The 27,321-nt window shown below is 45.7% G+C and overlaps 2 protein-coding genes across 3 annotated transcripts; one reads left to right on the top strand and one right to left on the bottom strand.

Moving 5' to 3' along the window:
- Nucleotides 1-1,703: 1,703 nt before the first annotated feature.
- Nucleotides 1,704-5,690, bottom strand: rce1a (Ras converting CAAX endopeptidase 1a). Its single transcript, XM_012832775.3, has 8 exons — nt 5,337-5,690; nt 4,610-4,712; nt 4,369-4,452; nt 4,072-4,150; nt 3,510-3,677; nt 2,944-3,015; nt 2,432-2,494; nt 1,704-2,044 (listed from the first exon to the last, which is right to left on the bottom strand). Exons 1-8 carry the CDS (start codon nt 5,501-5,503, stop codon nt 1,818-1,820), a joined length of 963 nt encoding a protein of 320 aa, XP_012688229.2. The 5' UTR covers nt 5,504-5,690; the 3' UTR covers nt 1,704-1,817.
- A 320-nt stretch (nt 5,691-6,010) lies between these two features.
- Nucleotides 6,011-26,974, top strand: peli3 (pellino E3 ubiquitin protein ligase family member 3). 2 transcript variants are annotated; one of them, XM_031585121.2, is made up of 8 exons: nt 6,011-6,708; nt 7,318-7,417; nt 14,372-14,572; nt 16,923-17,052; nt 17,714-17,815; nt 18,675-18,977; nt 24,547-24,735; nt 25,952-26,974. In XM_031585121.2, the coding sequence occupies exons 3-8, from the start codon at nt 14,400-14,402 to the stop codon at nt 26,612-26,614; spliced, it is 1,560 nt and encodes a 519-aa protein (XP_031440981.1). In that variant the 5' UTR covers nt 6,011-6,708; nt 7,318-7,417; nt 14,372-14,399; the 3' UTR covers nt 26,615-26,974. The 2 variants fall into 2 exon arrangements, with proteins under 2 accessions (XP_031440981.1, XP_012688241.2); XM_012832787.3 differs by lacking the exon at nt 7,318-7,417 and having other exon boundaries at nt 6,013-6,708.
- Nucleotides 26,975-27,321: the final 347 nt, after the last annotated feature.

The following is a 27,321-nucleotide window of genomic DNA, read 5'->3' as shown; positions in this document are numbered from 1 at the left end:
AAATAAATAACAAAAACAAACGACACATGTTCGACTCCAGCAAGCATTAAACTATATCTGACAAACAGAGGCTTTGGTGGAGAGATGTAGATCTGTGTATGCATCATCTTTTTGGGGTGTGTCACAAGTCAGCCTGGAATGACGTGCCAAGTTACGTGCGTGAGAACATCCATGTGTCGACGCATAGCAGCATGCAATGTAGCGGCGAGGGCCTTCTTCACTTCCCAAGAGCCGAGCAAAAGCCTGAGCAACCAATCCCTGACCCTCTGTGCCCTGGCCTCAAGGTACATTCTCCCTCTCCGCTTCTCCAAAGAGCAGGAATATTAAACAAAAACAAAAACACGCAGTGGTAATCATTGGGGGGGGATAAATGGCTCCTTCCGATGTGGAAACACTGTGGAACAATACAGCCGCTTATGTCGACGTCGTGCCCACGCGCTCTTCCTTTAAGGCTTTGGGGGCTTTGCAGCTCAAACGCTGGACTGGAGGATTGGTTGTATGACAGAGCTCTGTGCCCCAGATGGCGTTCCTGGCAACTCAATAGCAGCAGCAGCAGCAGCAGCAGCAGCAGAGCAGGGACCCTGACCAATCTCAGAGTGTCCTGTCCTGCGGAACTTCATCCTCGATTTGCTCCAGGGTTCCACAAAAGTGTATGTGTGTGGGGGTGGGGTGGTGGTTCTCAGTCGTGCTACAAGGGTAGCAAGAAAATGGCTAACCACAAAAAGAGGTTTAAAGCTCCATAACGGTCATGTCTCTCCCCCAGTAAAAGTGCCCAATGTGGTCGTAATGCCAGGCTCAAAGTGTGCTTCGCTTATGAGAAACACATGGCAGGAGACCCAGTGAGTTGAGCACAAGGCTAACTGTGTAACACGACAGCAGCAGCAAGGTGTTGTTATAGATAAAGCTTATTGACTATAGCAGTCTATAGAGAAGCCTGAGCCGGTAACTCGTATACATTTCTTTTTTTATAAAAGCACTTAAGTTAACATCTACTTATGAGTTGGGGGGGGGGGGGGGGGGACACAGAAAGAAAATTACTTCGGACATAACTGATCTTGAGCCAAAAAGCCAACATCCTTGCTTGGTCAGGTCAAAATGGTCATGAACCTCTTACAAAATGGGCAGCTAGAACACATCCTGACCTATATGTGTTGTCCGACCTCCGGAAAGCTCGCCGCTCCTATGACATGAACAACTCATTTCTGTAGGCTTTATGGCCAGATGGGGGCCATCTGAGGAATTCTGCACAAATAAAAAGGACTATAAACTTAAGACCCTACAGACAGGAGGTACTGCACATGAGCGGAGAGAACACAGACCCGACGGTGAACCCTCCCCCCTAAGAGACTAACAGACTTCGACCAAACGTCCCAAGTGTGGTGATGTTTTAGAAATAGCCATCATCTTAGCCTTCAGGAAAAAAGTTTGCTTGCTTGCTTGTTTGTTTGTTTGTTTGTTTGTTTGTTCTCCTACGCCACCTGTTCACCGGCGGTGTCACGCAACGGCTGAAGACCACGTGTGGCTGACAGACAGGTAGTGGAATTGTGTGTGAAAAAGGGACCTTCCTCCGATATGGGGTGGCCTCCCAGAGGCTGGGAGAGAGGCAGGCTGGATGGCGGACAACAAACACAATAGAGGAATCTGTAGCTGAGGAGAAAAAAAAAAAAAAAGACGTGACAAGATGAAGGTCCATGGAAAGGACCGGGGGGGGGGGGGGGGGGGTTGTTGGTGTACGGGCATGGGAGGTGGGCATCAATCCACATTCCTCCACACCGCACCACCCCACACACACCCTGTCTAAAAGCCCCCATTCCTCCTCAGGGGCAGATGGAGCTAGGGATGGGGGTCAGGGTACAGGGGGGTGTAGGGGAGCCGTAGTAGAGGGGGTCAGTGATGGGGAAGAGTAGCAGGAAGAAGAGCAGCACGCCCATCAGGTAGAAGGAGAGGACGGTGAGCCGGTGCGGGTGGTCCAGGGCCGCACTCACTGCAGGGAAACCCATGTAGTTGCAGAAGGAGTGACACAGCACCGGACCTACCAGGTGACCTGTAGAGAAAGGAGAGGAGGGAGAGGAGGAGAGAGAGAGAGTGAGTGTGTGAGTGCAAGTGCGAGAGCGAGAGATATATATGGGGAGTGGGATTAAGTGGGAAAACAAAGGTAGAGAGATAGCAATACAAAGGAACAGACATGAACGGAGAATGCAGTAAAGAAAGAGACAGGGCGTGAAGGAGAGGTTTTAGAGAACAACAGTGGGGAAAAGGGAGGAGAAAAAAAAGGAGAGAACAGGAAAGAAAAGAACGAAAAGCAACATAGGGATATGGAGGACAGAGTGAAAAGATGAGGGAATTATTGATAAGTGTTTCAGTGAAAGTTGGAGGACCATTCTATCTTTACAAATCTGAGCGAAACACACACACACACACACACACTCACCGGTTCTGAGGAAAATGAAGGCGCAATAAGCTCCAAACACTGCAGTGTATGAGAACTGAAAAACTGCAGGACAAACACACACCTTCAGATGACACAATCAATTTCACACTAAAAAAACCGAATCTAACATTAGAAGCACCAACCAAAGTGTTTCAAAGGATTTTTACACCCATCTTTGTACAAACAAAACCTTGGTTGAAATCCTATTTTTTTTCTTCATACAAAACACAGGTAACAAGTTCTGGCCTTCCACTTAAATGTGCTGTATGTAAGGATAACATCTCAATAAGAAGACTGCTGCGTTAAGCTCGTCATCACGTCTTTCAACATAATTTCTGAAGGGTTTAAAACAAGTTCTAATTCTGACCACCAACAACGGCAAACTGCATACTTAACAGTTAAATACAGATTTCTCTCTCTCATCTATGTGCCTTGATTGCCTCGTCGCAGAAGAGAATAGGTTAGCAGGTGCAGGTTTGCCGGGCTGGTAGCCAGTCCGGTGCATCGCCTACCTGCAGCGAGGAAAATCCCCGAAACGGTGCCCTGCCGGAACCGCAGTAGCTCGATCACATGGTGGAAATGGGCTGGAAAAAACAAACACACACACACACACACACACACACACACACACACACACACACACACACGTCAATAGAGAAGCCATTGACGAACAAAATGTTCAATTTGAGAGTAGGTTCTTATATTTTTTCTGAAAGAATTCAAGCATATATGAAATGCACTGTAAATAAACTTCAAAATTCTGCTACACTTGCTTAATAGCTGAAAATAACTTGTGCATCCAGTAAACAGCAAACACTCGAGTATGACTACAGGCCAGATCTTTCCAAAATAGCACGATTCATAAAATCTCGCCAGGAGGCTGCCATAGGGGCATACTGGTATGGCAGGCAGGCACGCACGCTTGCACGCACAATAACACTAATTTAGAATCAACTAAATATCTATCTATCTATCTATCTATCTCTAACTATACAGCTTAAAACCTCACACACATAAAAACAATCAACTATCTTACAAACGATCGACTAGGTTCACAGACACACACAAATCCACTTACCTACGCCAAAGAAGAGCGGGCACGTGAGGATGGCAGTGCTGGGGCCAGCACAGGGTACCAACATGGGCAGCATGCAGGCGCGGAACACCAGCTCCTCCGTCAGAGGTGCCACCACCTGGTTCCGCAGCCAGCGCATGTCACTCAAACAGAGCGCCCAGAAACGAGGGTCTGAGAGGAGGGGGGGGGGAAGAGCAGAGCCAGGAAAAGAGAGAGAGAGAGAAAGAGGAAAGAGAACAGAGAGAGAGAGAGAGAGAGAGAACAGAGGGATGGGAGGGTAAAGGACAGAAATGAGAAGAGGAATAGACAAATGACCAGAAGGAAGCAGGGAGAAAGAGGCAGTGTATGAGTGAGGGCAGAGAGAGAGAAAAAAAAAAAACAGTGTTTTATCTGTCCATTTCAAAAATTACATCAGAGAGCGATCTCTGTACATGGCACTGAAATGAATAAAATAGTGAGAACATTCAGCATCTGCTTCACACCAGCACACCAGCACACACACACACACACACACACACACACACACACACACACACACACACACACACACACACAGAGACCTCACCTACAATCACTCGAATGCCATCAATAAACCCCCAGGGACAATCCATTGCCAGCTGGATTAGGGGCCCCAGAAAAAGCACCTGTGGAGGCGACAGAAGTAATCTCAACACCTCAATTTCAAACGACACTTTAATAGTCGATTTCACAATTTACTTCAAATCTAAAGGGCATTGACTAGCAGAAGGACTTGATAGTCAGTCTGTGACTTCAACTCTTTTTCTCATTTGGGATTTTGCTTTTACATCCCTGAAGTATCCGGTTAATGTACCATTCAACATATGAAAGCAATGACACTCACCATGGTGAGCACGAGGGGCAATATTATGGCTGGCACCAGGCCCTCCAGGCGGATGCCCATCAGCGCCAACAGTGATGGCTCCGGCTGAGGAGAGGACAAATGAACTCTTTCAGGTCAAGAAGGACGAGTACGAGTAACAATACAGAAGCACAGTATGCACTTTACTGTAAGAATATTTCGGGGTCTTTATTTGTATTAAATAACTGGTTATCTAGCAAGGACACCTACGATGTGGTCTTACCTTCACGCCCGTGAATTCTTTCCATGCCCACACGAACACCGGAGAAAGGGTTGACACGATGAGCACACTGGTAAAGCGTCTTTTGATGACCGCTGGATGGTCCCTGAAATTAAGGCAAATAGGAGGAGACACAATCACACAACAGTCGAGTCTAATTACAAATACCTGAGACAATATGACTATAAAGTATATGATGTGAAGGCATCGAAAAGCACTGTGGGCTACGCTGACAGGGTTCAATTCGCTATGACCCTGAACTAATTAACTTACCAGCTAGCAATGTCAGTGTTAAAATGGTGGCTGCCTTCACAATAGTGGTTCAGAATATTTTCCAAGCTTAAATTTAGACCCCAAAAAATAACAAAATAAACTGTAACAAATTAGCTAGCTTAGCACAACCGGTAGGTTGCAAACACATAATTGCTGAATTTAAATTAAAGCAAGGAGAATATGATCACATTGCAAAGGATAAAAACAAAGCTGCAAGACCGTATGAGCACTGAGGCAACCTAATACAGTCAACAACCAAACAAATCCTGAAGAATTAGTAAAATCCAAAATATGTCAACGAAATATTACTAGTTTGGCTAGCTAGCTTAAGTGCAGGTGTTCGACGAAGGCTATTAGCAGCTAAGGCAGCCGCAGAGAGGTTTTAACTAACGTTATGTACAACGCAACAAAACCCATTAGCAGGTTGTATATATGATTCATTGGACAACAGTTTTACCTTGGCAGATCGCTTCTCCACACATACAAACTTCCGACATACGAGCATGCCAGCAGTAAACAAGACAACACAGACACCCAGCAGAGTCCGTCTGGAGGCACAAACCCAACATCCTTGTGTATTTGGTTTGACATAAAACTTGGCGTCAAATAATCATCCTCTGGCATGGCGAGGGGGACGGGCTGAAGAGCGGGATTTAAAATTATGCAAGTAAATAATTACCGTACGTGTAAAGCAAACTGAAAGAACTTGTAAAAGCAAAAAATCAAGATGAAAGGTGTAAAAACAAAAGCACAACCTCTATGGCTACATAAACCGTAGCTGGCATTTTGGCGCCATGAAATGACGTCACTGTGCGGCGTCTACTCTTATTTACGTCAAAGAGTGTGGGTACAAATGTGGCTCTCGTTCTTGTCTTTATATCCCAATTAGACCAGACTCTTGGCGTTATTATTCTAGGTAGACTTTTTTGTTGTTGTCAATGAATAACTAAAGAAGGCTACTACAGGATCCAATAATGTTCTCCCTTCCCTACAGTTAGTCTTGGTTTAAAGTAAAAATGTAGGCTCAGTCTATGAAATAGCCTACGCTATGCTTCCCATTTGTGTAAACAATCAAATGTTTGTTACATTTTTTAACATATGTTTCAAAACAACCAAGGAAGGTTGATCCAATGTTATGCGATAGCTTAAACCTCTGGGGTAATCAAGGGCAGTGGCTGTCACGTGTAGTCTTGTCAATATGATTTAATAGCAAATTGAATTATTAATTGTCTACGTAATTTATGAGTATCCCGTGTTGAGGCACCAGGTGTGTTCAGAATCAGCAATGTCTCAAAGAAGGTTTATGAACTTGAATTATTATTCAACAGAATCTATGGGCGTCACGACTTTTAAACAGTTTATATATGCGTTTATACCGTGCTGTGAACACTCTCCTAAATATCTTAGCTGCCGATTTCAAAACGCAGGAAAACGTTGCGCATCTTGAATACGGCACCGTGCACGAGGACGGGTTTACGCAAGAATCGTGGACCAACCGCGGAGACGCATTATGTGGGCGAAGGTTGAAAAAAAAAAAACACATCTGATCTTTTCGTGCATTTTTTCACTCCGGGTGCGAGAGAGATGGGCGTGACAACGGGCTGTCTGGACCACGATTAGTGTCCTAGAGGAGTAGCTTACCATCTGCACATCCGTGCAGCCGATGACTACGGAGAGGCGATGCTACCCGCTGGGTGTAGTGACCGTGCCATAAAACTTATCTTCGTGGGTTATGGTTCTACCGCACAACGCCCAGGTTTGAGGCCGCACGGGGATTGACAGTCTACGGGAATCTACGTCAAAGGGTCTTCCATCGCAAACATCAGCGGGTAGGCTATTCATCTTTTGGCTACCTGTTCACGTCCCTTGCCTGTGCGCTCTGGCTCGGGGATAGCTGCGGGGAGTGTTTGGAAATCCCCATCGCTTTGTGTTGCGTTGAAAACACGGTGTTTACTTGAAATCAACGTGTTCTTTCGTTTGGTGGTATCTTTCATCGACTTGTAGTTGGCTAGTTATCGTCTGTCTCTACAGCGGAATCCCTTGTGTACTACCTTTTAAGACTGCTGTGCTGTATAGTCGATATTGTTGATATCCTTATTTTGCTGTCATTTTATAGCGTTTGGTAGGCTATAGTTTGAGTGGAATATTACCGCAGTGTCGTTTACGCATTTCGGGCAGTTTATCATCCTTCTGTAATGATCTAATCCAGGTTTATAGTATTGAAAACATCCCTTTTGCAATGCAGTTTTTACTTGGGCTATGATAATTAGATGACCGTACGACATTGACATTTAACAAGAATATTCCTTAGGGCGTGCATTTTACACTAATTTAAAGCAATATATTTGTGATGAGTATTAGATCCGCTAGAAGGCCGATTCTACCTCCATCGACTGCGTCCCGTTAGTGCTCATAACCCTCCGTCTCTCGTGTGACAGGAGAAGACGCAATTCGCTGCAATCTGTTCGCAGAGAGTATCGGGGGCTGAAACAGCCATGATGTGCACAAGTCTGAGGAATACACGGCGGAGGAAATAGTGTAAGTGTGGTTTTATTCGGCCAGTTTATTTAAACCTCCATTTGTAATTTTACGCATCTTGGTTTTTTTGGGTTGTGGCAGGATGCTGTATGGGAAAGAAGCTTGGATGCGAGATCCTTCTCTCATGCATGATTGGAAGCAATGAGTGCAACTGCAAAATGGCCATCAGAACTCCCACATATTTGGAAGTTGTTGAAAAGGACATTGGTCTTACAATACATTTTTGTCCTTACAGAAAGTCATTCTCTAAGGTCAACCATCTAGCTTTTATTTTATTAGGACCAAAATAGGCTCACGACACAAGCGCAGCGTGATGGTTGATCTTACTTGACATCAGTTTAAAAATTATTCTCCCAGCAGTTGATTAACCAAAACGAAGTAGTGCGCCACGTTTCCACCTAATGACCATGGAATTCCTTTTAGTCTGCCATTTAAAAAGACCTGTACATACCCATCGTGATCAAATCTAGCATACTGGCTAATTCATAATTTGATTGTGGTCGTCCCCCATGCTGTTTCTGGCTGCATGTGTAAGGGCCTTGCTGCTAGCCTGCTGCGTACTTAATAGCTTTAGGCCCCCCCCTTGAGGCAGCTGGTTTTCTGTTTCTCTTTCTGCTGCAGTTTCATTCCCTCCTTCACCCCGTGCTGTTCATGAGAATAGAAGTGACATGTGTACAATAGGGAAGAAAACATAAACATGACCGTGAAAGGACACACTATAGGCTACATTGGCAAGACCCCCGTCCATGTTCAGCAACACATGATGCTTACTCACCCAGGCCTGTGGTTGGCACATGAGCGAAAGACACACACACACACACACACACGCGCGCGCGCGAAACATTGCCCGTCACAAAGTGAGTCAGTGTGACAGATGTGTGGTGTTCTGAGGAGTGAGAGCAGGCCCCACCTGTGCTGCCGCTCACCCAGAGAGCAAAGAGAAGAACTACAGAGTTTTGTGTGTTTATTATCAAGCAGAGGATGCAATCTGAACAGTGTTTGTCTCTCATGTTGCCCCCTACAGAATTCCTGTTAGTTCCCTTATAGTATGTTCCAGCCAATCAGTGAAACGGGGAATAAGGCAGAACCGTGGCATGACTGACCATGTTGGCACAATTCAAATGAGTGGTGTAGGTTTCCTTTTATATGGTTGGCTTTGTATATTATTTCCATATTGTCATGCTTACCTCATTGTGTTCATAATGAACAATTCAAACATGAAGAGACGAACATGTGGACCATAGACTGCCTAGACTGTGCCTAGAAATTATCTCTCGGTTGAAGGATGTTTAACAACTGGTGTCAGCATTATTTAAGTCTAAATCTGTGTTGTTATGGTTATTCTAAGCACTAATATTCGAAGCACTTGCGCTTTCCTTACAGCTGTTAGACTCCTGGCGGTTCTCCTCCTTGCAGTGATTACAGTTGAGTCATCGCTAGCTTGCCAGGCACTTAACACATCCACACAAAAAAGATTTCATGCACATTTCCTCAGGGTTACTGGTACTGTACTGCTAGAGCTTTCAAAAATGACACTTTTTTTTTCTCACCAGTTTCCTTCCTGGACAGAGTTCAGGGCCTGCTTAACAGATGCACTGATCAATGCGAGGACTTTCAAATGGAGATAACAATCAACAGGTCGAATCCTTTTGCAGTATGAAAGTGCTTCAAAAAGGCTAGGCCTAGATTGCATCAGGTGCATGGGAGGGCTTCGGTTTTTTGCGATAGCGAGTTTTGAACTCTGCGGGCATGTGCGTGGTGTGTCTGCTCTCTCCCACGTGCCTACAGAGATGAGAATAGGAGGAGGCATTGCAAAAGACACGATGCCTCGCAAACAGCTTCACAGATAAGGCCCTTTTCGCTATAGAGTCACTCGAACAAGAGCCTCTGACTAAGCTAAACCTGCTACCTCAGATGACTCCTGTAGAATTCCCAGCAGGGACCAGATCTATGGAGATGTTTGCATATCATTTTGTAGTTCAAACAAGAGCAGGACGTGGAAAATATTTGTCTTTCATATGGAAAGGCACAACAGGTAGTCAATTAGTCTCCACCGCACATGCAAAGGCAAACAATCTAGAGACCTCTACAAGTGACTGGTGACATCTTATTCCTTACCTTGCATGCATCATCTTGTCTCTCGACAAGCAGCAATCAGCCGTAAATGATTCAGCTTGAATTAATTGACACAGAAGATACAGTGTGTCAATCCCCCAGTCAAACTTTATAAACATGTGTAACTAATTTTAAATACCACTTAAACGGTCATTTTAGACCGGAACTATTTTAATCTTACAGAACTATGATTAAACTATGGACATGTAATTGGCAGACATTGGCAGAGGCGTTATTTATTCCATTGAGGGGGGGAGGGTCACAAGTTGGTGCAGGAAGTCAAGTGAGATTGGGGAAGTTCCATCAGAGAGAAAAAGAACATATGAACAAGAGTTTGAAAATATAAATAGAGCGGAGTAACGAACATATAGCCTACACAACTTCTGCTGCGTCAGTCATATGCCTATATTTATGATTATTTCCTCACTTATTTATATTTATCGTTCTTGGCCTCTTCCTCATCCTCAAATTACGTTTTCAAGGATACCCCAAACCGCTCTTGCTTGGATAGTATGCCACTCACTGCAGGACACTTGCAAGTTGCAAAGAGCAGACTTTGAAGACAGTGTCATTTTATACATTTTTAATCATTAGCATTATTTGTGTGTGTGTGTGTCATAGGCCTACTCAGAGAAAGTTAATTCTTAAGGTAGATATGCAGATGTTAAAGTTTATTTGCTTTTAAGTCAATTCACCTGTAGGTTCTATGAAATACAAGAGGCAACTGTGACGCCACGTCATATCACTACATTAAGTGATATTTCAGCACTGTTTACATGGACAGCGTCCTTTAAGTAGGCCTTGTACTTGAGAGAAGTGTATGCATTATGCTCTTGTTTAAGAAATGCGTGTAAAAAATTAATGAATGTTTGTAGAATCACTCATGGAGAACACTCGTAACCAGTAATATTCATCGCTATTGGGAAATCCGGTGCTGTCGGGGATTGGGCATCAGATTAGTTGGATTGATGGCTGTAATTTGATGTTACCAGGCTGCTGTTTGGTTTTGAGGAAGGTTGGAAGGGTTGCTGTGTATGGCTGAAGCTGCTGTGATGTAAACAAAGAGTGGATGATGACTCCTAAATTTCCTTCGGGATTAATAAAGTATCCATCTATCTATCTATCTATCCACGTATTGTCTTCTCTTTTTCTCACTATCTGTGTATCTCTCATCCTTTGTCATTTTTTCTATTGCCAAAAAAATCTCTGAGATTATAAAAATCTGTGAGATTTTTTTTGTACCTCCTCTTTCCACTTTCCTTTTACTCTGATATCATTCTCTCTCTTCTCTATCGCTCTTTCTTTGTCTCGCTCTCTTTTTCTTTCTCTCAGAGTGTGGTAGCGGTGACCGTAGAGCATGTTGTTTCTGTTCTCACTCACCCCTTCCAGGCTCAGCAGGACTAAAGGGACACTTACCTCATCATAACAGTTGAAAGTGACCTGCTCTGGACCGAAGGAGCACCAACATTATTACAAGCAGCTCCAGCTCTTTGTGTCTGTGAGGGAAAGGTGCAAATTCTTTTAGTAAATTATCCTGTAATGTAGACTTTAAAATGGCCATAGACTTAGCCTAATTATGAGGTAATGAACAAATCAATGCATGATGGTTGTACAGTTGTTGTTAAACTACAAATGTTCTCTGTGCTCATAGGAGTAAAGTAAATAAACCAAAGAAGTGGAAGCTCTTGCTGCTGTTTCCTTAATGTGCCATCTCCTCTCTGCTATCCCATTGACTGCACTGCTGCTAACACTAACTATGCTATCCTTGTATTGCTGCTACCCTGACAGAAATGTGGTGTAACAACTATTATCTACCCTCTCTATTTCGGCTCCTACCAGTGCTACCGCTGAACCACCGACAGTACCTCGACTGCTACTATGTTTTTTGCTTCTAGCTGTCAGTATCACATTGAGGCAACAATTGTGCGATGGCCTCTAATAGTAACACATGTTTTTGCTGCTTCAACCGATAGTCTCGTGGTGCAACACAACTGAAGTGTGCTTTAAGTTATCAATGTGTTACGGGTTGTTCAGAGTAGCAGGTGGCTGCAGTCAGACATCTTGAAGTTGTTAAATATTCAAAGGCGCTGAATAGGGGGGAGAGCTTCAGTGCGAACGGCACAGACGAGGCCTCATGATTTATTCCACGGATCATTTCCTTGGATGTATTTTTAGCCTTCTGTTCATTTGTTACTTGATGGAGACAGATGAAGTAGAGTGTACTCTCCCTCTCTCTATCTCTTTCTCTTTATCATCTTCATATTCATCTCTTCACTTCTTTCTATTTCTATTCTCTGTTCATCACTCTCACGCACGCACACACTGCATTGGGAGGAGAGAGGATGGTGGGAGAAAAAAGAGGTAGGAGGAGAGACATTTTAAGAGATGGGGAGGAAGAGTAGAGAGAAGAGTTTTTTAGATGAATGTGTTGATAATGTTTCACAGAAGCAAAACGGAGCCCATCTCTCTATTGTGCCCAGTCTAGCTATATGTTTTTAGTTCCCTAGCCACAGGATAGCACCGCTAATCTTCATCTTAGATTTGAGTGCCTCTTTACAGTGGTAGATCTATGTCATTCACTGTATTTTCATCAGTGATCCCTTTCCTTTGTCTTCCCTTTGTCTCTGTGTTTTGTCTCCCTCTTCATCTCCACCCTCATTCGATCCATTCCCTCTCTCTGCTTCTTCCCGCCCTCTCTCTCTCTCTCCCTCCCTCCCTCTCTCATCTTCCCCAGGTTTATGGCAGTCGGTTGATTAGAAAGTGCGTGGCACAGAACAGGCAATCCATCACCCTGCCAAACCTCTTTGAGACCCTGCACACACACACACACACACACACACACACACACACACACACACACACACACACACACACACACATATATACACACACACACACACACACATATGTACACACACACACACACACACACACACACACACACACACACACACACATCATCATCAAACACACACACACAGAGGAACGTAGCGTTTCCCGCTCCAAGCCCCCTCTCCTCCATCTGTTTCGGTCTCTCTTGCTTTCACTCTTTCCTTCCATCCCTCGCTCCGCAGATGCCCTAAGCACTCGCACCAGGGCAGCTCTCCTCTCCTCTTCTCGTCACCCTCTCCTCCCCCGTCTTTTTTCCTCATCTCTTTGCTCACCTCTAGTTGCACCCATCCCTCTCTCCCGTCCTCACCTGCATTGCTTGGCTTTGTCTCTTCCCTTCCCTCTCCCTCCCCGCCCTACTCTCACAGTCTTTTCCCTTCCCAGTCACTCCTTCATCTCCCCACACTGTCTGTCTGGCTGTCTGTCTGTCTGTCTGTCTGTCTATCCTCTCTCTTTCATTCATTCTCCCCTATTCTTTCTTTGTCCATGTAAGCCAATCAATGAAAGCCGTAATGGGAACTAAATTAGTTGTCCAAAGGTAGAGCTGTTGTGTCTTCGTCATCTTCAAGTGCGGAGGGCATCCACCTATATAGGCCAGAGGTTCAGTCAGGTTGTATTGAATGCAGCATCACTGGAGGACAAAGATAGAGCGCTATCAATTTGGTCAATATGCTTTACGGCCAGCATCCATCTTGCCTTGGAAAGATCATTTAAGGGAGTTGGCAGCCCGGTTCATTTCCGTGCATGAATAGTGGTGATTCAGGCCCGGAAAATGTCCTATCATTTTCGCTCTGCTAGTGTTTATGCTGTTGTTTACCAAAAAGGGGTATTAAATTAGATTTGCACAGAATGTCAAAGCTGGCACAGTCAAATCAGATTACTGTTTACCAAATTCTGAAGATGTTTTCAAAGGCATGAGGCAAATCCTCTATAATCACTGACTACAGTATCATATTTTAGGTCTATTGCATGCTGTTCTTCCAAATAGCCCAGATCGAAAAACCTTGAAATGCCACTGCCATAAACCCTTATTGTGGAGGAAGAAAGCAAACTATTATCAACAGCAGCCCTCAGACTACAAGCGCTGTGCTCGGGTATTGGTTGCATCCTCACGAGATTCGTTATACGCGGCGACAGATTGTCGATTGATTCCCGGGCGCGTTGTTAAGTGTAAAAGCCCTCAGAAAGCATGTATCTTGTTCTAGGCCATTCTACCAGCTGCGTGCGATATTGACGACTACGAAGCACTGAATAGCTGGGCATTTCAGGGAGCCTAGACGGTACGATACTCCCTCTTTACACAGAGGTCAGTGTGACAATACATCAGCTCAATGCTGCCACTGACTGGATAGCATGGAACACTTAAATGCCAACCTGGCACCGGAAGCAACTTATGTTTCCTCCTCAGTGTGTGTGTGTGTGTGTGTGTGTGTGTGTGTGTGTCCCTGCGTGGCTTCAGGAGATGCAAATGGATTGTGGTGTCTGCAGAGAGAGAAAGAGAGAGAGGCCTGAGCAGTGAGTAGCTGGGGGGTTTGTGCATTGGGTGGTGGTGGGGGGTGTTGCAGATGTGAATCTGCAGAATCTCTAGCTCCAGCAGAAGGACTGGTAATCTTCATAATCCATCTCATGCAATGTCAATCTTCCTCTGTTTTTTTCCTCCTGTTTCTCTCTCTCTATCTCTCCCTCTTTCTCCATTTCTATTATGTGTCTCTATTATTTTCCCCATCTCTCTCTCTCACTCTCGATCAATTCCTGTCTCTCTAATTCTTTTTCTACTCCCTTTATTTCTCACTTTCCTTCTCTCTCTGTATAATCTTTTTCCCCTTCAATTTTCTCTCTTTAACCCTCCCACTTTTTTTCATCTCTCTCTCTCTCTCTCTCTCTCTATTCTATCCTATCTATCTATCTATATCTATATCTCCCACCCTCTGTCTCCTCTCCCTCTTGCAGCTGTGAGTCCCCGTTGAGTGCGGTGGGCATGGTTTTGGAGGGGAGCTCCGAGGCCCTGTGTCCCCCTCCCTCGCTGGAGCTGCGCCCGTCCTGCAACAAGAGCCAGCCCTCGCCCCCGCTGGGCTCCGGCTCTCAGCCCCATGACAGCCTCTTCCCCGGGGACAAGGAGCCCGTCAAGTATGGGGAGCTCATCGTCCTGGGGTGAGCCTTTTCCGTTCTCCATTCTGACTTGTTTAGAGTATCCTTCTATCATCACGTTCCTCCCATTCTCCATTTTTCCTTTGCCTTCTGTTCTTTCTGCGTAGTCCTCCCTTCTGCCCTCTTCTACTCTCTTTTGAAATGTCTCCTCTCTCTCCTCTCATCTTCTCTCCTCTCATCTCCTGTCACTTCTTTCCTCTCCCCTTCTAAGATGTGCTGAAATATGTCTTTAAACATCCTTCCATACATGTTTTGTATGCTAAAAAATATACAGCAAAATACTATTACTATCCTCTAAGACTGAATTTAAACATTATGCTCATGCATATCCTTGTGTTTGGGGAGCTCGTATTTACTTTAAATATCAGCAGTGGCATGTATGTGTCAAGCCTATGGATCCATGCATTAAGCCATTGATATGCATTACATGCCTTGATGTCTTCCAGCCTGTGATGACTACGAGGAAAACCACAGGTTGTTCTCAGGATGTTATCAGATCATAACTCAGAACGAGAGCTATAGTGTGTAACCAAATACAGCCCAGGAAATGAAACGCAGTGTACAAACTATACCTCAGATACGGTTGAAACATGATAACCATGTGAAAACCATGTGATGTTTTTCTTTTCTTCTATTATTTCTTCTTTGAATGCCACCCCTTCTTTGATGTTTCCGACCCACTGCCAAGATGTAATTTCACTATCTTGGCATAGCCCCTTAACAAGTAAAGGAATGCCTCTACCGTAGGGGGAAATTAATCTGGCTCTGTGTTTTTCCATGCTTAGGCCTCTGTGATGCATTGTGTTTAAAATGCAGTGGACGTCTCCTCACCCAGATCTCTGTGATAAATAAAACAGTTTAGTCTGATTAGGGCCTGAATTGCTTTAAGGTTTAATCAAAGACAGTGCATCTGTGTAGCCTTTGCAGCGGCACGTCTGTCTAGGTATGTGTGTCTGTCTGCGGTCCTGATGACAGTCAGGTGACACTGAGTACGGTGATAATTAGTTGGGGGTGCTGAGAAATACCCACATGCCTCCAAATTGAAGCGAGTGAATTGCTTCTTATCCCCTCTCCTCATCCCCTATTGCAAAACCAACCTCTGAGGGTCTCTCTCTCTCTCTCTCTATCTATCTATATCTCGCTCTCTCTATCTCTGGTGGTTGACCTCACTGGTTGGAAGAGACAAGGAGAGAGAGAGTGGGGGAGGCAGAGAGACAGAGGGAGGGAGAAAGAGACTGTGGGAGAGGGACATAGAGAGAGGGGAGAGAGGGAGAGGGATAGATATGGGAGAAGGAGGAAGAGGAAAAGAGGTGGGGAGGGAGAGACGGGGAGAGTGAGAGAGAGACAGGAAGAGAGAGAGAGAGAGAGACGTTCCTCATTCACATCTTGAGGTATCGATCGTGAGCCCAGGTAGTGGAGGGTGCTGAGATGGGGTGCGCTCCCTATTGATGTAATTAAAACAAAGTGCAGCACGGTGGCAGACACACACTGATCCCAAAGTGAACCGCATCCCTGCAGGCCGAGGGATGGAGAGAAAGAAAGAGAGCCAGAAAGAGAGCCAGAGAGAGAGAGAGAGAGAGAGAGAGAGAGAGAAATAGATGGAGAGAAAGAAACGGAGAGATTGATGGAGAGATGGAGAAATAGATTGAGGGAGAGAAACAGACAGAGAGATATGGAGAGAGACAGAGAGATGGAGAGAAACAGAAAGATGGAGAAATAGATTGAGAGAGAGAAACAGAGAGATAGATGGAGAAATAGATGGAGAGAGAGATAGATGAAGAGATGGAGAAATAGATGGAGGGAGAGAGAGATGGAGAGAGCTGTGCATGGATAGAGAGCTGGAGAGCTGGGTGGTGTGTGAGTAAGGGCCTGTGGAGAAGACCCTGCTCAGTTGCCTGAGTCATTCCACTCATTAAACGCAACGGGGAGGGTTTGATGGAGGGTTTGAACCCTGCAGTCACTGTGCTGGTTTTCATCTTCTAAACACAATGCACAGTGTGCATAAGAGGTCAGTGTAAATCCACACAGTCCAGAGCCTTGCAGTGTCTGTGTGATACCCAGGGCAGTGTCAGTAAGTACAAGCACAGGCACTCTTAAACATGGTTGGATTCTGAGTTACGCAACACCAGGGGCCTGTCACGACAGTCACACTTCTGCTGTAGTATGTACTACTGCATCTTCATCCTCGCAGCTCTATTGGTAGAATTACATTAGCAGCGACCAAGTTTAACACTCAGGGGGAAAATAAGTAAGCTGGAAATCTATCTTCTCCATGGTGTGAGTTGATGTGGAGACAATAATCTGTCTGATGTCTGTATGTGAATATCTGTATTTTTGTCCCTCCTCTGCCAAGGCACAACGGGTCACTGGCCAATGGGGACAAGGGACGTCGCAGGAGTCGGCTGGCCCTCTATAAGCGGCCCAAAGCCAACGGTGTCAAGCCGGACGTCATCCACAACGTGTCCACACCCCTTGTGTCAAAGGTGAGAGGTCAAGGAAGTGGGCCGAGTGACCTTCAAACCACATCGCCAGATATGTATTATAAATCAGCATTATTTATTATATAAGCCATTCCTTTTATAGAACACATTTAGAAATACAAGAAAAACATTATGTAATATAAAGCCATGAATATCTGCTGCTTATACAAGGTTGTTACATGACTGTGTAAGGGTTACAAAGTGGTAAAGGATGTTATATATAATAAAAAAGAACAGAGTTGAGGAGTTACATCACATTACATTGTTAAGTAGCAGACACTCTTATCCAGAGTGAAGTACAGTGAGCCAACCTACAGGGACGATCTCCCTAGGGCAGAATAGTGGCAACCTCTGGGATCACAAACGCACCAACACTCACAACAGTGTTTCGTTTCTAAGCCCAGATCCCAAACTACTAGACCATCACCACTCACCATCTGCAGCCTAAGTCCTACTAACACGCCCACAACAGCCCGCCAGAGAGGGGTTGCATAATGTTTAAAACAGCGAACAGGCCCATTCATCTCACTGAGGTTTTAAACAATGCCCTGGTGATGATATTACAAAATTGTTCTGTTGCTGTGTAAAATGGAAGTAGTTACATAACGTGTGTGTGTGTGTGTGTGTGTGTGTGCATGTGTGGGTGCGTGTGTGTGTTTCACAGGCCCTTAGCAACAAAAGCCAGCATAGTATCTCCTACACATTATCCAGGAGTCAGTCCGTGATTGTGGAGTACACACATGACTCCAACACAGACATGTTTCAGGTAAGTCCTTCAGCCTTTTGCTCATGCTACAAACTCCAAGCCATCAAAGCGTGTCATAGTTACAACTGAACTGAATTAGTTACAAACTGAAAAAAAAAATGCATAATAGTTCTATGGTCACCACAACTGAGAGAGCACTGAAACTGTTTAATGAAGCAACTGCCATTCTAAGCAGATATCCGTAAACAGAGCTGTTGGAAAAGCCTACCACCAGGAAAGTTCCATCCCTTTAGATGTTTGATGGTCAAACTCTGACGGCTTTTCTTCGGTTGCCCAGGTCTGGTCTATAATAAAGACCAAGCAGCAACTCTACCTGTCTCTGTTTTAATCTACTTATTCCAGCCCCCAAACCATTGACTCAGATGCTACTGTGCTTGTGGGTGGTTGAGTTTTTGCATGGTTGACCTGAAGTCCTACCGCTACCGTTTCCAGCACAAAATGTTATGGTATTGTATTGGAGTTTTAGGGTAGAGAGCTGTGAAAGGCTTTATTGCATCTTTCCCTCCATATATATACATATTGCAGTATGATTTGTCATTTGAACTTGCTGGGTGACTGTCTATTTGGATGATTTTTCTACATTATTTTTTCATTCAAATATCAACCTCCATCTTATTTGATGCCTGTAACATTGCTCTTCATATAAAAGTAAACCTCAGACAGTCCTTAGGTTTGTAAACCAGAGCAAGAATGCCATCAACAGCCCCACGAGAGCTCCAGCAAGCCACAAAAATACACTAATATACACTAATATACACACAGAGACACACACACACACACACACACACACACACACACACCTTCCTAAGTCCCTCCCTAATCTCTTCCTTCTCTTCTCCACCTCTCCTCCCTTTCTCAGATCGGCCGTTCCACAGAGAGCATGATCGACTTTGTGGTGACAGACACAGTCGGGAGCGGAGGCGGCGGAGGCGGAGGCGGAGGCGGAGGAGGAGGAGGAGGAGGAGGAGGAGGAGGAGGGGGTGGGGGTCAGGGTCAGGGGGCAGTGGGGGAGGGCGGAGGAGGTGGAGGCGGCGGCAACGGCCAGTCGGCCCAGAGCACCATCTCCCGCTACGCCTGCCGCATCATGTGCGAGCGCAGCGCCCCCTACACGGCGCGCATATACGCCGCCGGCTTCGACTCCTCCAAGAACATCTTCCTCGGGGTGAGTTGTGCCATTATCACATATAACAGTGACGTTAATGGTGTTTACATACCTATAGCAGCGCTGCCTATGCAGTGCATACATTGCCGGAGCTCATTACGATTACGCAAGTGATGCCTCATTTTAGTGGTCATAATAACATCATACCTCTCAGTTCTAAATGTGTTAATGCTTCAATTGTCTTGTCACTGTGAGTTGTACTCAAAGCGATAACAGCATAGTAACAGCTCTGCTTGGCACTGCTTAATTATGTGAGGCCTGGGAGCTGTACATTTTTAATGTGTGTGTTTTTAAATTGGGCCCCACACCACATTCTAAAGGCATTAGAACATTAGTTCATTATAATACTCCCATTAGGTTATGTAAAACCATCTTGAATGATGTTATTTAATGGAGCAAAGGATTCGTGTTTGTTGGTTTAACAGGTGATGAACTTCACTAGGCTGGATTGAACAAAGATATGGATGGAGTTGTTGTGTTAGATTTTGATGAGGTCTTAGTTGGTCTAGTAGTCTATTTAGGTGTGTGTGTGTGTGTGTGTGTGTGTGTTTTCCATCATGGTCTGTGTATATAAAAACAGTATACTAGATAACACGTTAACAGACTCACTCCCTCACACACACACAAAAAGAGCAGCTCTCTCTGAGTCACTGACAAACACACTCATCCTCTGTGTCCCCACTCCTGGATCTTAGCTTAGCCACACACCAGACCTACAGAACCCTCTCTGTGTAGAGACCATCAACACAGCCCACTGTCATAGACATGCTACCAGGGTTAACAACTCAAGGACACTTCCCTTTTCTCCAACACACACACACATACACACGCACATGCAGACACACACACTCACACGCACATGCAGACATGCACACGCACATGCGCACACGCACACGCACACACGCACACGCACACACACACACACACACACACACACACACACACACACACACACACACGCACACACACACTTCCTGTTTATCCTTTGCAGACACAGACCATCAGAGCTAATAACTGAGGAAGTTGCATCCTTTGTGGGGACCTGCTTTGTGCAGCATCCAGCATCCCGAGCCCAGGCGGTCTTCTCTAAAGGACGGATGGGGAATATGACAAGTGTGAGCGGATGACTCAGAAGCTGGCTGGACAGCAAAGAAACCTCTTGTGCCTGTTCTTTCTCAATTGGCAGAGCAGTGTTGAAGTCACAGTGGGTGCCGTTGAGGATCTGGGTCTGAGCGAATTCAAAGTGATGAAGACGAGTTCTGGTTCTGGAAGTTATTCCTTAACCTCTCCTTTCTATGGTTTTGTACTTCCCGAGGCTGGTTCTGGTTCAGGAGTTAACAAGAACTGTCCATGCAAAAGGCCCACCTATGCACCGACGTGGTATGCATGTTTGTCGATTCTTTCTGCTGGTCCAAATCGTATGAATGAATACGATATATATAATTGGTTAATACAAAATATATAACCGAGGAATTCACACCTTTTGTTACTTGTCCTTTGCTTAGTATGCTCTTCTTAGCATCACTGTGGCTACATTCTAGTATTCTTTTAATGGATTCTTTTGCTAGAGCTAGCACTTGAGATACTTTTCATTGCTTGGCTTAAGGCATCTACAGACTGTGACAGCAATCTTATAAATGTATTGCAAGTTACACTGTGCGACATAATCGAATGAACGTGGGTACGATATCAAGATTGATGTATGTAGACTGTATGATGATAACACCTGCTGACTCGTGGGTTTGGTGCTGGTCTTGCTTTTATGCTGCATTCTATTTGGTTGGTTAGTAGACGTAGGTCATAGCAGCAGTCACATTGTGATATGGCCATCCTACATTTTTGACACTGTCAGAATATTGTCTCAGGCTATCATAGGTCACAAGACTGTGACAACGGCCATCTTTGAAGTGCTCTCACAGTGCAACGTAAGACCACCATTTTGGAGCCACGACCAAAGATATCGCCGCATTTCTTTCATGTTAAAAAATGCCTTTGTTGTCATTGTATTTGCATACAACGGAATTTGGAGAACCACATAAACAAAACTCTAAAACTGGAGCGCAAGGAGCCGCTGCACCCGTCTGCGCCGCCATCTTGTGGGAGATCTGGGACAGCCCAAAATCATGCAGTGGGGACCAGGTGTTACTGAATAGTTCTGTGGCTGGAGCAAGTTGCAGCGCAGCTGGTTCTGAAGCAGAGGTCTGGCCTGGACAGTTCATTTGGGGGTGCTGGGCGAAACAGGAATCCCAGTGATGGGTGTCGTGTTTGGACTCCAGCGTGCTACGAGAGTGTGGCATAAGGCAGAAAGACAAGATGGCAAGGCCTCAAACAGTGTGTGTGTGTGTGGGGTGGGGGGGTGTTAAGGTGGTCTACCATTCTGCTCTTTTCTGTAGCCTTGTGTATATGCTGAGTTGTAGCCTTGAGTTGAAAAGATGGCTATCCTACGCGTTAGAATTGGATTGAGGGCCTCTGGTCTGTATAGGAGCTCTGGGTCTGTCCTAAAGTTTACCTTTTCTTCATTTTCATCTTTCTCAGAGTAGTCTTCAGTTAAGGCTTCATGATGGGAGAATGGAGGAGAGGAGGAGGGGAGAGGAGTGGAGAGTGGAGGAGAGGACGAGAGGACAGGAGAGGATGCTCAAAGAGAGGTGTTGCTTACTCATTCATAAAAATAAGCCTTGATCCATGCAGGCTGAGCTTACAGATCTCCTACGCTTAACCCTCTCCCACACACACTCACACACAAACGCACACACACACACACACACACTCACTCACTCACAAACACACATCCACCCACACACACGCTGGCACACATAAACATTCAATCACACACTACCTCTTTTCAGGCATGCTCTCTCTCTCCCTCTTTTTCTCACTCACACACTCACACACTCCCACACACACACACACACACACACACACACACACATACTTGCCCTCCCACATAGTTTCTAACACATTCAATATAGACACTCACTCTCTTTCTCAAACACACTCCCACTCATTAACACTAACACACCTCTTTCACAAACACACACACACACATACACATACAGACTCTACCTTTCCGTCTCAAACATTCTGTCTTCTTTAACTCTTCATCATTCTGCCTGTCTCACTCACACACACACTCTCACACACACACACACACACACACACACACACACACTCACACACACACACACACACACACACACACACACACACACACACAAACACACAAACACTCTCACACACACAAACACTCTCACACCCACACACACAAACACTCACACACCCACACACACAAACACTCACCCACCCACCCACACACACACACACACACACACACACACACACACACACACACACACACACAAACAAACACTCACACACACATTAGCCTCAGTCTTTTGTTGAGTGAGTGAAATATTGAAGGCAGTGTGTGTGGTGAAGGCCCAGCGGGCACAGATGCAGAGGGAAGCTTGGCAGAGAGTGGGCACCTGGCAGGGAGTGGGCACCTGGCAGGATAGCCCCAGGATGGAGGGAGTCCACCAGTCACGACAGGAGGAAGAGAGGGAGGAGAGACAGCTGGCTCTACTGTCTATCTCTAGCTATTTGTACCTTGTACCTTGGTTCATTTGTGTTGAGTGTCTTGTTTGCAGTGAATAGCAAAACAAGCAGGAAGTATCATTTATCATTGGAAAGATGATCCGATGATATTCTGTGAAATGCGGAGTTAATTTAATGAAGCAATTGAATTTGGTTCATCTCCGTGACATCTTGGCAAGGGCTGTGTTATTGGATTGTGGTTGTGTGCACCATAAGCAGGTTAGCTACCATGCTTGATTAAGCTGGATTATATCCTCATAAACTCTGCAAATATGAGAAATACTTTTAATGAATCACTTAAAATCTATTCACCTTTGTTAATTTAGGGAAGGATGACATAGCCATCTCAAAAGACATGTACTCGGAGTGAGTGTACTGGCTGTTATAGACAGGAAGTGCCATAAACGGAAGATTGGAAATCTAAATATCAACATTATGTCAAATTCGACCTTTATGCAGTGTAAAGCATGAGCTATCGAGCTGCCAAACCATTTTACAATGCTAATGGAAGGGGTGTTATTTACATAAATGAAACTTTAATTTGAAAATTATGTAAAAAGCCTCTGTAAAACCAACTGGGGACCCTATCAAGGACGCAGAACAGTGTATTTGACACGGGTGAAATCGACAGCGCAGCGGCTTTTGCTGTGAAACATCTCTGTGCGGTAGCCGGGTGAAGAGGGTGCGGGGGAGAGCCGTAGAGGCAAATACTAGGTTTTAAGAGCTGTCGGTGGAGTATGAACTGAGTTACCTCAGCGTGGCTGGCAGCGCAGCACTGTCCTTGGCAGGCGGCACACTCCGCCCGTGTGGATCACTGTCATCATATGGAGGCAGAGAAGCGGAAGGAGGGAGAGAGGGGAAGAGAGATAGAGGGGAAGATGGATAGAGGGCAGAGAGAGGTTAGATAAAGGGGATGGAGAGAGAGACGTTCATTCATGCATGTCAACTGATGTGGATTGCCTGTGTGTTATGCAGAATTTCCCCCATTTTAGCTGCTTACTGACATATGCATAAAATCATACTGATTTTTTAAAAATGGTTCAAAATGTATTGCGTGTTATTTGTTTCGAGAACAATAACACATAAACACACGGACACACACAGCCATAAATAAAGAACAACAACAACCGGATGCTCGTTTCCTGTCTCACAGTATCCTGTGGAGATCCCAAACCTACACACGCCCAGACCTCACCGACAGTCAAACACCGGTTACCGATTTGCTCCATAGGGATTTTTCCAGAGGGTTAAACAGGTGGGCATCCGAAGGGGATAACAAGTATCTTAGACAGAAGGGGGGGGGGGGGTAGAGGAAGAGCAAGAGTATAAACATGTTGGGTGTCGCTAATGCTGGTATTAAAAACAAGGAGAATGGAGGGATAGAGAGAGGAATACAGAGAGTAGGGAGAGCGAGATGTGTAAGTGCAGCGATATTACAATTACTGCTATTGAAAACCAGGAGGAGAGGAGAGAGAGAGAGATAGAGAAAGAAAGAGAGAGAGAGAGAGAGAGAGAGAGAGAGAGAAGTATTTGAGAGAGGGGGAGTGTGTGATATTACTGGTATTAAATCAGCAGTCGGAGGCTTTCAGGTGCGCAGAGCACGTTATCACTGACAGCCTGATTATATGTTTGTGCATTAGTAAGACTGGGAAAGGTTACGCTTCACCCTGCGGGCTCAGCAGTTTTCCATCAGTGAAAAATAGATTTGACAGCTGCATTTCTGTTGCAGGCTAACAGGCAAGGATTCGTGTGAGATTGCTGTACTCTTCAATATATCCACAATTTGTCTGTGCGTGTGTTTTTGGGGATCTGTCAGCACAATCAGAATTGAATTTCCCTCCTTTTGCAACGTTTACCTCATTTTACCTCTGCTGCTTGTGAGGGCCTCTGGAGACTTTGGGTTCCCTAATGCTTTGTGTGTGTGTGTGTGTGTGTGTGTGTGTGTGTGTGTGTGTGTGTGTGTCTACCCACCCCCCAGGAGAGAGCTGCCAAATGGCGGACGTCTGACGGCTTGATGGACGGCCTGACGACCAACGGGGTCCTGGTGATGCACCCGGCCGGGGAGTTTGTGTCAGAACCAGCGCCTGGCGTGTGGCGGGAAATCTCTGTGTGTGGGAACGTGTTTGCCCTCCGAGAGACGCGCTCCGCTCAGCAACGAGGAAAACTGGTGAGAGAGAGAGCGCGAGTGAGATAGTAAAAGAGAGAGAGAGATAAAGGGAGAGGCACAGAGGTAGAGAGAGCAGGAGTCGGATAAGAAGAAATCCTATTTGATTATCTGATGAAATGGCAACCAGCAGAAGGAAAAGAGTGCAGTTCCCCTTTTCCCTGCAAAAAAAAGAAAGAACAAAAAAACGTTAGTACTGCCTTTCACAAGGTCACATACACTGCATCCTCCAGTGCCTACTATCAAGTCATGTCAGTTCAGAGCGTTTCACGCTTGAGTAGAGACTCTGAAGAAGTCTTACGGTAGGCAAGATGTCAACAGAAAAAGATTAGAGCACTACCCAGTGGTAGTGGAAAGAAAAGCACAAGACTATAGGTCCGTGCCAAAACATAGTGTACTTGAACCGAATACTGAAGTTCTACACGGAAAGCTCTACGTTATGCACCATATAACACTTGAACCGTACGCAGTTTGTAATGTTGCATTTTAATGTGGGTCAGGTGAGCCTGTCCATGTCCTCAGACATGAATGTGTCAGCATAGTGCTCTAGCTGTGTCAGACATGTAGCCCTCTCGCTTCTAATCCTGTCAAGGTTACATTTCCCCCGCAAGCACATGCACCAAGTAAATAACCTCCCGTTCGCGTTGAGGATTGCTGATCAGGCACTGATTGACTACACAAGAGTTGCAGATACAGAAAAAGCCATCAGGAAAGGCACCAACTGAGTTCATGTAATGCATTGTAAACTGGCCTCGTGGCGAAGGGGTCAATTTATGAATATTTGATGTGAATATAACTATAAATGAGAAAGAATAAAGGTGTTTGATGTAAAAACAAACAAACATATTAAGTGTTTTCTTATAATATATAGGATAATATAAGTGTAGTGAATGAAATTAAATGAATTTGGGGTTTCAGTACAGTGTACTTCTCGTGTAAGTAGGCTACACATTATTAGAAATGACTGACCCTAACCCTAAGAACATCTTGTAGTTACATGTGCTTACACAAGAAATTCATACTTTTTAAGGACATTTCATAGATGATGGGGCCAGAAGAATTATGCTGTAGATTTTGAAAAGTTTAGGTATTGATTCGTTTTCTTACTTTGGATAAAAGCGTCTGCTGAATGTATAAGAGTAAACGTAAATATTCGTGTAAGTATTAAATGTGTATTGACGTATTTCTACCAATGAACCCTCCTCTCGGTGTTGCCCAGGTGGAGAACGAGTCGAACACGCTGCAGGACGGCTCCCTGATCGACCTGTGTGGCGCCACGCTGCTGTGGCGGACCCCGGCCGGCCTGCGCCACACGCCCACGCTCAAGCAACTGGAGTCCCTGCGCCAGGAGCTGAATGCGGCACGCCCGCAGTGCCCCGTGGGCTTCAACACGCTGGCCTTCCCCAGCCTGGCGCTGGCCCAGCGCGCCACCGTCGACAAGAAGCAGCCCTGGGTCTACATGAACTGCGGCCACGTGCACGGCTACCACAACTGGGGCTACCGCAAGGAGAAGGGAGCCTCGTCGACCGGGGGAGGGGTTGGCGGCGGCGGGATGGGGGGGTTCGGCGGCGGCGCAGTGGGAGGAGCGGGGACGGCACCGGCGGGCACGGGCGAGAGGGAGTGCCCCATGTGCCGGCGCGTGGGGCCCTACGTGCCGCTGTGGATGGGCTGCGAGGGCGGGCTGTACCTGGACGCGGGCCCGCCGACGCACGCCTTCTGCCCGTGCGGCCACGTGTGCTCGGAGAAGACGGCGCAGGGCTGGAGCCAGATCCCGCTGCCACACGGGACGCACGCTTTCCACGCCGCCTGCCCCTTCTGCGGCACCTGGCTCACCGGTGAGCATGGCCACGTCCGACTCATCTTCCAGGGGCCTGTCGATTGAGAGGCCCCCCCCCCCACACACACACACACACACACACGACCACCCCCAATCTTTACCCACTACCCCTCTGAACCCAAAAACCCTTCTCACCGGCCAACCTCCCCCCTCCCCTCCAAACCCTCAGTGACATACTGAAAATGACAAGGGGAGAGGGGTGGTATGGTGGCAGAGGAATTTGAACATGCAATGTTGGTGGAAGACGCTGTAGGTGGACATATTCAGAGCGATGAGCGGACGATGGAGACGTCGAGCAAGAGGAGTTGGGCTTTGGCACGATGAGCCAGAGGAGTAGAAGGAACACTGCAAGCAGAGAAGTGTTTTGTGAGGGGAAATATGTAAATAAAGTGGTAAAATAGAAAACCTGGAGTTCAGTCGCTGTTTGGTGTGTGAATTTAGTCTCTCTCACCCCTACTATACCAGTGCATTTGCGTGACGTATCAGTGTCTGGATAACAACTTACCTGATATCGCCCCTTTGCATTTACACCTGGTTGTCTGTTTTGTCGCATCATGATCTTAATCCTTGCATGCATTATGCAATATATAGGATTATATATAACAGATTTTTTGCGAATATACTATGAGGATTTTATTAACACCTGTCAGAGGTCTATTCACAACAGGTGCTGCTGGAGATGTCTGGTCCAATCACATTCAGTTACACCGAGTTGTGCACATTTACACGTCGACATGATGCACTTAATGTGC

Source organism: Clupea harengus, chromosome 18 (genome assembly GCF_900700415.2).
Source record: "Clupea harengus chromosome 18, Ch_v2.0.2, whole genome shotgun sequence".
NCBI lineage: Eukaryota > Metazoa > Chordata > Actinopteri > Clupeiformes > Clupeidae > Clupea > Clupea harengus.
This window is presented reverse-complemented; position numbering and strand designations above follow the sequence as displayed.